The sequence below is a fragment of the Vipera berus genome, assembly GCF_964194415.1.
Source record: "Vipera berus genome assembly, chromosome: 12".
Taxonomy (NCBI): domain Eukaryota; kingdom Metazoa; phylum Chordata; class Lepidosauria; order Squamata; family Viperidae; genus Vipera; species Vipera berus.
Window position 1 is genome coordinate 16,012,283 of NC_138215.1, and position 10,485 is coordinate 16,022,767.

General features: G+C 39.0%; 1 protein-coding gene across 1 annotated transcript; it reads right to left on the reverse strand.

Annotated features, from left to right (window-relative positions):
* Positions 1-3,284: 3,284 nt before the first annotated feature.
* On the reverse strand, positions 3,285-8,434 carry LYSMD2 (LysM domain containing 2). The gene is made up of 3 exons (XM_081337710.1): positions 8,065-8,434; positions 5,736-6,067; positions 3,285-4,546 (listed from the first exon to the last, which is right to left on the reverse strand). The coding sequence occupies exons 1-3, from the start codon at positions 8,293-8,295 to the stop codon at positions 4,498-4,500; spliced, it is 612 nt and encodes a 203-aa protein (XP_081193836.1). The 5' UTR covers positions 8,296-8,434; the 3' UTR covers positions 3,285-4,497.
* Positions 8,435-10,485: the final 2,051 nt, after the last annotated feature.

Consider the following 10,485-nt stretch of genomic DNA (forward strand, 5'->3'; position numbering starts at 1 on the left):
GTCATTCACATCCTCCATTGTTGTTGATTAAGTGTTATTTCTCTGCATGTATGAAGAACAGTTCTTGATATGAGTAGCTTAATGATATGTGAATAACCATTTCTAAGGGTAAAAAAGGAGGTGAAGCAAAGTACTTGAGCTAAGACGTCTGCTTAGGATCAGATATTTATATATAGGATGAGTGATATGCTAGGACTTGCGGGAATGCAATATAATCTAGCAACACGAGGTTTCATAAATGTCTCGTGTTTGTAAACTTTTGATTTGGCCTGAATTAAAACTGAAGATCTAAGCTCCCTTTAAACTTAAGGATACATGTTTTTACAGAGGCTCGGTTCACATTTTAATTTTTTAAAAAAAAAAACAACCTAAGGCACAATTGGGTTAAAACATCATGCTAAACCATAAGTCACAATCCACAATGTTGGTTTAGTTTGATCAACCATGGTTTGTGGATTAAGCCATAACTGGATGGGCTCCATACATTGCAATGAGGCATAAACTATAGTTCAAAAACTAGAATGGCTACATTCACAGAATATTGTTATCGCCTCCTTAGTAAATGTTGCTTGCACACTGAATAATTCTTGAGAAGTAAATCCTACATTTAAGTTCTCATTCTGAACATGACATGAGGAGACCTATGTTTGTTTTATAATAATCAATTTATTTTTATTTTGGGATTCCAAATTCATATTAACATGCAGTGAGCACTCCAGTCAGAAGATGGGCTGATTCTGCTTAATTTCTCCATTAATAATACCAGTAGCTTCCCTTAATTTCAGTTATTGGAAATAGAGTTTCTGTTGCTAAGCTGTGTGAATATAAAATATGATATCAGGTGGCTGCACTGCTTAAGGACAGCAGCCATGGTAGTTCTCAGTTACCGTCATTAAGTGAAGACCATGAAGGTCACTTAGCAAGGTCTTCTCGTGACTGGGATGACCTGACATCCTGCTGGCTTCCCCATTGATTTTGCTTGTGGGAAACGTGATGGGAGGTCGCAAATGGCGATAATGTGACACAGGAGGCTGCCAAACACCTGGATCGCAGTCACGTGACTATGGGGGCATGCATTGGGCAGAACTTTGAGGACTAGTAGTAAGCTCAACATTGTTGCAAGTTGAAATGGTCACTGAGTGAGTAGTCATTCAGTGAGGACCACCGGTATGTTTACTTGTTTTGCTTTTCCCCATAAAGTGCACTGATAGGTTGCAGCAATAAAATGACTTAGAAGCAATTCAGACTAAAACTAGCAAAAATGCAAAATAAATTTTCATGGTCTTCATGGATCTGCTGGAAGCTAACACTGACAAAGCTAGATATCAGTGGGAGAGAATTCACCCAAATATGAGGGGCTTTAGAAGCCATGAAGACTGGCTTCTATTGGCTGAGACTAGCTGAACAGCCCAATCCCTTGTCTTGCAGGATCATGGCAGAAAAGCTGAATAAGGCAAGAAATTCATAGTTACCATTGGCAGCCTCCTTCATAAATGGATGTTTTAGATAGAAGTATTTGGTTAATTTCTTGTGCAGCTGCTAACTCAGAAAAGATCACTTTAGCACCATCTGGATAATAAAAGCTGTAATAGAGAATCCCAGTGTACTCTGCAGACATACTAGTTTCGTATTCCTCAGTACATTTTAAAGAGTCATTAAAAGAATTTGCATTTATATGAGATGGGAAGGAGTGCAGCAGAAAAATTAAGAATGCAGTCCAAAGCATATTTAGTCAGCAGGGAATAGACACGCACTAGCTTAAACTTTGAAACAGGATAAAACCATTGGTGTCAATGGTTTATGAACCTGTTATTCAGTGACAGCATATACGTAATCTCAGAAGGTTGCAAACGGAGACCACATGATCCTGGTACAATGCCATTGTCATAAATACATGTCAGTTGTCAAGCACTCGAATTTTGATCACATGACCATGGGGATGCTGCAAAGGTTGTTAAGTGTGAAAAACCCTCATCCGTCACTTTTTTCAGTGCTGTTATAACCGAACGGTTATAAGTCTAGGTCCAGGATAACCTGCAATTAAATGATGAATGGTTGAGGATTGCCTGTAATTAAATAGAGCTGCGGACAATTGACAGATGATCCAGTCCTTATGCTAGTGAATCTTTTAAGGCTTTTTAAAAACTGTATATAATTCAGATTCAGTATGCCATGTTTTTCATTAACAGTATATATTATGTCAATTTTCCCGCTTTCTCCTGTGAATTGAGGACTGACTGTTAACATACTATGGGACATCCAATACAGCATTTGGTAACATATTATTATGTGATAAAAACAAATGGAAAACAACCTCATGCATCATCCTCGTGGCCACGGCTTGTACAGAATGGAGAGATCAGTTTTTAAAAGCAGTGTAAGCAATGCAGCATATTTAAAGGCATAATATAGACTTGATAGTTTTTGCCATTTTAGCATTTGAAAACAATTGCTGGACACATTTGGTATTATCTCTATCCCAGCAAAGGGAAATAAAAATATCCTGCTCTTCCCTAGTTCTAATCTTACCAATGCTTTTTAAATAACCTAAACATCTTTTAGATGCTCTGATGTGTCTTTACACCTTTTTACCTTTAAAAACCATTGTTGGGAAAAATGTAACAAATTACCACATATATTGCATTCAAAATACTTTTCTAATAGAATCCTGTTTCTGATACTGTACTTTATTAAATGCTTTGCTACAAGACAAAGTAATGCAGATTCTTGGTTTTGTCTTCATGTGGTACCACTTGAAATTACTACTTTAAAAATAATACCTTGAACTGGTGATCTTACTACTGAAGTTTACAAAAACGCACATAGCAAGAAACTTTTGTTGCAATGCAAAATGTACTGAAACATTTTCCAAGTGAGTTATGATTAAGTACTGCTAAGAACAGAAATACAACACTTAGAAATAGAAAAATGTTTTTAAAACTGTTTCTGTAAAATAATAATTGGAAACATTTTTCCACAAATTGACAGATTTTCCACTTATAATCAACTGTATTCCCAATATAATTCTACATATAGCTGTCTTTAAACCAGAGATCGGACAAGTTATTATCATTCTCACATTGAGTTTCAAAATAGTTTCCTTCAAACATCAAAATGCTTAAATGGTACTTTAAAGAAAGCAGACAGTAAATCTCCAGGATGAACTTGAAACTTTCAATCCATTTGAAAACACACTTCAGTGTTTGAATAAAAGGAGAAAAAAATAAACAGGAAATGTGTCATAGGCCAAGATTCATTTGATGTTTAAAGTCAGAGGATATAGTATTTTTAGATCGCCCCTCTACAAAACTATGTTGTTTTATATACTGTACCTTCAATCTACTATTCATCAGTTTTCCTAATGATGGACATCAAATTTTCTGAAGACAGATTTCTTTTAGCATCTATTTTATTTCTTTTCGGAGTTTTTCCAAGTCTAAAATAAAAAGCTCCAGCCATTTTATTTGCACACAAGTTTTCTTTAAATCCGTTACGTAAGACTGGCTTTAGAATGAACAGCACCACTCCTCAAGCATGCAATAAATTGTTCTCATTACCAAAACAGGATGAAGTTATACATCCTGTGATCTTGTCTTCCTCAGCTAGAATATGAATATTCTCCTTCTGAGAATTACAAGACACACAAAGACAAATTGTATTCAAACTATTTTGATTTCAAATAAAGATAAAATAGTTGGAAAAAGGAGCAAAGACACTAAGAAATTTTAATATAGCATATGAAACAAATCATATCTGAAATGTACAGTAGTTGCAAAGCATCAGATACGCCAAACAACAAAGGCAATAACTCTTTAAAGTGCATTTCATATTCAATACATGAAACTACTTATATGTGCTAACAAGAAAATATGTTCCAAACACTTTTCACAAAGAAAAAAAATACAACTTACTCAGTTTGGTCCTTTTTTTCCCCAAACAAAATATTTTACCATACATATTTTAAAATCCCAACCTTTTCCCCCTAAACTAATCGGCTAAAACTGATTCAATTTAAGAGCATATCTTTAAATATGTTAACACGGAGACATATACAAATGTGCATAAACATTCAACTTAATCATGGTATATCCATCAGCATCAAGTTCACAAAATTTGCATTACAACCATGTCTGAGTCAAGACCACAGGGCTTTTTTAAAAATAAATTATTCCTTTAATATTATATTATATATATGTATACGAAAACAAAAAAAATCTGTATTGAAGTTCTCTTAGGAATACATTGTTGCTAGTGTGCCATTATTTTTAGCAGAAATATAAAGGCAATATTTTGGAGAAGCATTTCCCTTATCAATGAACAGTAAAAGAATATTAACCTATAGAAGGCAAACATTCAAATACTTTTAGTGCAACAGTCAGTGGAATTTTTATATATCATTTGTAACAAGTACAATATAATATATCAAATAACGATCTTCTGAATTTCAAATATTTAGTTCTTTACGAACTGCTTTCATTCCAGCTCTTTATTCATTTTCTACTGCTGATAGGAAGAAATTGCATAGGAATCTTCCTCACCATATTCCCTGTTGAGGAAAAAGGAAACTTATGAAAATACACGAAGTTATTTATAGTTTACACCTCAGACATTTATCTAATTTTAATAGAATTATTTCAAATTAAGACGATTTGAAGACGTCTGCTAAAACGTTATTCTTCTGAGCAGCAACTTACCCCCAGGGCCCATAAGGGAAATCCTATAGGCTGTTGTAATGGGTCAAGGACAATTCTGCAATTAATTTGGTCCCCATGCCATGCAGGGCTTTAAAGGTTCTCACCAACAGCATATCCACAACATAACGTTATATTTGACTACTACAGCTACTGTAAGTAGAAGATCCTTCAAAAAAAAAATCTATTCATTCTTTTTCTTCCAATCCTCTGAAAGTGCATTTTCTTAACCTAGATCAGTGGCCCCCAACCTTTTGGGCACCAGGGACCAGTTCCATGGAGAAAGGTTTTTCCGCAGCCCGGAGAGGGCGTGTTTTTGAGTTCTTCCTACATCCCGCAGATGGGCCTTCGCTTGTTTTCACGGCCCAGTTGCTGGCATACCCCGGACCGGTGGCGGTCCACAGATCGGGGGTTGGGGACCCCCGCTCTAGAGAGAGCAAAGCAACCTAAAGCTTTTTCTAGTAGCATAGATGTGCATGTGAAATGGTCAGTGCATTTAGTTTTCCACTAATGGATCATGTAAGAACTTTAAAGCGAGAAAACAAGATGTACAGTATTATCATTATATAGTCGCAACTGACATTCTGTTGCATCATCTCCCTACTCTCCACTCCTACCTCACCTCTTCTGGATTAGACTTCAAGTAATTTAACTAGAAATATTCTTGGTTCAGCTGTAGGTCACTGCTGTCTTCTCTGGATCTAATAAATTCCCTTCTATTTATCTCCATCAGACTGATTTGGGGTACGTCATATATGTGTGTGTATGTCTCTCTGTGTGTGTGTGTGTGTGTGTACACACACATACATACACACACACACACATACACTCACCTAAAACTTCACTAATCAATTCAATATGGAGATTCAAAGTAATTCTAATTCCAACTTTTGCTTTAGGATCATTTGTAATTATGATATTGAAAATTCAGTAGCTTTCTTAACAACAGTTTTATATACTGTTTTCTATATTACCATCTATCAAAGTTTCCCAGCAGTTTCAAATAAAAACATATTTTAGATAAAGAGATGGATAAGATTTTACCTGTCATTTTCAGATTTTAATTTCTTAGCTGCTTGTTTGGACAATTTGATCTGCACATCCATTCTGTGCAGAAAATCTTTGGCAGAGAGTTCTTCAGGTGGGGGAAGTCGATTGTCGGATTCTTGAGGACTGGGGGAAGAACCGTCTTCCTGAACAGTCATAGGTCTTTCTTCACAAGTAGCGGGATTGTCAGAATCACTCTCTGGAGACTCCAGTGAGTTACATCCATTAAACAGCAACGCCTTTTCCAGTATAACTGGGATATTTAATGTTTTTCTAAGAAATATGCAGTCATTTGTAAAAAGTTTATTTGCTCTTTTTATTTGCTCCATCTGAAACAGAAATAGTTATATTTACAGTCCAAGTGAAACAAGGATTAAAATAGCCTACAGCTACCTTATTACATAAGTTTATTTCTGAAGATGTATCTTTAACATGGTTAATTTTTGGCTATCCTTCCAAATGGGGACTGGTATTGTTAGAGCTGCGATACCAGATCTTTCACACGGGCATATGATAAAAGTTGGTTGGAAAAAATACATTTGGAAACTAATTTACATCTCTAACTGAACAAATTAAAAACGGAAACTCAATTTTGTGTTTTGAATTTTTACAGCAATTCAGTTTCCAAAAGGATGAATTCTTCTGTTGATATCATTTTCATACATTAACTATAAAAAACAAATGTTTCCTCAGGCATTTGTTTTCACAAAGAACAAGCAACCTGATACTCTAGTTGCTAATTGCAGTTGAATAAATAACGTACCTAAAGCTATTATATAACTAGAACTTTTACACTTTCTCCCCATAACCACGTTAAAGACTATTTTTCATTCAGCAGTTTAATGATTGAACAGCATAAAGTTTAGAAGAATCTTATAAGATCTCACACTTTTTCCCCAGAAACTTTTAAATTTAGGTTTGGCATTACAGACCTATTGCAATACAATACTCTCACAGGCCCACATTTGAAAGCAATTATAATAAAAGTCATCACCTACTGTTCTAGTCCTAAATGTGGTCTACAACTTTATGGAAATTGTCTCAATTTTGAGTGACTGTATATTCAATGCAGCTAACAGAATTAGTGTCTCAGAATGAGCATGTTGGCTTATAGGTTCCATCAATGCATATACACTCTTCAACCTTTTCCTATTAATAGTGATGTATTACAAATCTTGATTATGCCAACAACTGTTGCTATTCAACAAATCTTAGCAATCGTTTCAGCAAGGCAAACTTTTAAATGATTTATATCCAAAATGCCACAGTTCAAAGAAGATAGGAAAGAACAGCAATTCTGTAGTGCACACCATCTTATGTTCAAAGACTGACTTTCGCTTTCAACCTTCAAAGGGCCCAGTGACCAAGGAAAATTCCAGATTCAAGTCTCTGTTAGATACCACATCCACTCATTGCAACAACTCTACAGTTGTAGTGATGCCCTCCAAATCTCCTTTTGTATGAAAAGGCCGTCTGTCTGAAAAAAACCTACCGATTCCCTGCACGCAAGTTAAGATGTGACCCCTTGATATTAGCCATATTGGTCTGAGATGTCCGTTAAATGAGGAGAAAAGCCAAAGTATGTAAACTGCTTAGCTTAGACAAGCCAGGTCGGTTGCAATGATTCCCGTGGAAAGCACTCTGCACAAGGTCAGAAGCACTCTGCTCCTCCTCCAGCAAATTTCTCTAGTTTTTGAGAAGTGGGGCAGGGGGGGAAGTGAAAAACATGCGGTTTGTCACCCAGCAGCTTTCCTATCTGAGGCTGAACCGAATCTAGCAGGGATTACTGGACTGGAACTGGGGATTTGAGAAAAGTTCCTATTCCCTTGTTTCAGCTGCAGAGTCTCAGTGCCAAAAGTGGGTGCCTGGCAGTGAGTGCCACCAAGCAGGTCCTCAGTACATGCTTGGGGAAAGAGACCCTCTGCCCATGCTCATGGAGGGGGGGTCCTTTTGCCCATACTCATGGAGGGGGGGTTCCCTGTGCCCTTGCTCGAATTGGGGGTGCCCTCTGCCCTTTATTTCATGGAGGGGGGTTCCCTGTGCCCTTGCTCGTGTTGGGGTGCCCTCTCTCTCATGGAGGGGGGTCCTTTTGCCCATAAGGGTGGAGGGGGGCTCCTTCCTCTTGCCTGTCAGGGAGAGGGGGTGCCCTCTGCCCATGCTCGTGTTGGGGGTGCCCTCTCTCACGGGGAGGGCTTCCCGCTGCCCTTCCCGGTGTCGGGCTGGCCAGCTCTGCCCTCTTCCAGGCTGTCCCCGCCCGACCAGCGCGACTCCCCACGGGCACCTCCCTCCAGGGGCTCCCGGGCCAGACCCCCCCCCCCGCGCTCACCGTCACGCCGTACTTGAGCGCCAGGCCCGGCAAGGTGTCTCCGGGGCTGAGGCGGTGCTCCACGTACCGCTCCGCCAAGGGGGCGAGCACCGTGGCCGTGCTGCCGTAAGACCGCGTTTTGGTGCGCGCCAAGCTCAGCGACAGCTCGGCCTCTCCTTCGGCCGCGGCGCCGGGTCCGGGCAGCGGCTCTTCCCGCAGAGACAGCCCGGGCAGAGGCAGCGACTCGGCCATGGCAGCTCAGCGGCAGGCCGGGGCCATGGCGGGCAGGGCAGCTGCTCCTCCGCTTCCCTCAGGAGGTCACCGAGCGAAAGCGACGCCCCGAGGCGCCAAAGGCGGGAAGCGAGCGGCGGCCTTGTGCGCGTGCGCGCCGGAGACCCGGCGCCCCGCGAAGGGAGGGGTGGGGGGGAAAGGAGAGCACCTGAGGCCAGGCCGCCCCTCTACGCCTGCGCCAAGGCTCGCGCATGCTCTGTACGCGCTCCCCGCTGAGGGGAAGGTCTTGTCCCCGGCCGACCTTCCTTCCCCCCCCCTTCCCTCCCCCCCCCGCCCGTGACCTGGGGCCGCGTTCTCACGACACTCCTGTGCAGGTCAGTGAAGGGCCTCGGGGAGACCTGGGTCTCGCACACACACACACACACACACACACATATAGAAACATACACACAGACATGTAATACATGCATTTCTTAGTATAAATCATTCCATAATGAATAAAAACTTATGTACACGGGTTCAACGAATTGTGGGAACACGGGCAGTTGATTTACACGCGTTCTCTCAGGGAGTCACGGAGGGTAGTTTTTTTGTCGCCAGTGGCAGGATCTGCAGCGCTTCATCATTAACGTAGATTTGTTGTTGTTGTTTTTTTAAAGCAGGGAAATATTTATTTTGGGTTGTATACAAACTTCATCTTCTGTTATTAGAAGATCAAAGGCAATGATTTCCAAATTGGAAACTTTTCCTCACTGCATTTGATGTGCTGTTGTTTCCTCTAGTGGACAACAATGGCATGATTGTGATACAGTACCACTGCAAGTCCTTTTTCCCCCTCTTTTTAATAAAAATCCTTTGTATAAAATATGTTTGTCTTAAAAGGTGTTACCAGACTTCTTCTGATCTATAGTATATTACCTGAAAACTTTCGGGGTTTCTTGGGAAACCTAACTTATTTTTTTCTTTATTTGAACAAAGCATGCCAAATTTGGTGGTGGTGTAAAAAAAAATTGAACAAAGTTTATTTCTAAGCCACCATCACAACAAGCCTGCTCTTACATTGGATGGCTGCAGTCTATATATAAAGCAATTGTCTGAAATTTCTCACAATTGGTCAATTAATAGTTAAATTTAGATATAATCCACGTAGACCATCATGTAACTTCAATGCTGTATGAAGACTTTGCACTGACATATTAGCTTATGTATAATTAAAATATTTCTATTAGTCTGATGACTGAAATTTTACAGCTAAGAGATTACAGGTGATTGAAATATAAAATAACCTTAAAATACCTAATTCATTCCTAATATGTTTTTTCACCCAATATAGTAAGATTATTTTGTAATCAGTCACAGTTCCCATCCAGCTTTTCTTTTTTTTATTGTTGGAGCCTATTTCTTGTCAATCCAATCCTTTTTTTCACCTGTTTTATTTCTAAAGCTTGACCTATTACTCAGTTGTTGAAGCATAAACTGTGATCAAACAAAAGAAGCATTTTAAAATACCAGTCTTTTGTAGTAGCTGAAAACTATCCTCCTGAGTAAATTACGTAGAATAAAGACAAGTAGCTTCTTATCAAGATACTCATTATCTAGTAATCGCTAAATCCAGTGACCAACAGTAATTGCAAATGTCTAATGTCAGAAATTAAAGCAAACTTTAAAGCAATTTGACAAACACATTATTATTAGAACACTTATGTACAACAAATGGGTTGTTAGTAATTATATTGGCCTCCTATTAATACATATAGACACACCAACAAATAATTTAAAAATAAAAGGTCAGCTGAAGCTATTTTAGGTTGGCAAATTATATTAGGAAACTGGCTCTCCTAGTAGTAACATATGTGAACACATAGTCGACAGACCTTGCAATCATGCAAGATGGAAACATGAAACTTTATCATAAACAGAATGGTGACATGGAATTGTTTTCAGTATAGTATCCCTCAACTGTGACTTGAAGAGGTTTAACTTGGAGCCAGGGTCTGATTGACTCTGTTTATGTTCAGGAATGTTCTCTTGATGACTCCCTATTTTGGAAGATAATTGGTTCACACTATACAATATGTAGCTTATTGTCTCCCGTTCATATCAAGGCAAACCATGGTTAGGACTGATTTAACTAAGTAATGATTTACAGTCAGCCAGAAAGCTAGAATCAGAAAAGATTTTCAAACCGTGGGTTGTGCTAATTATGATACT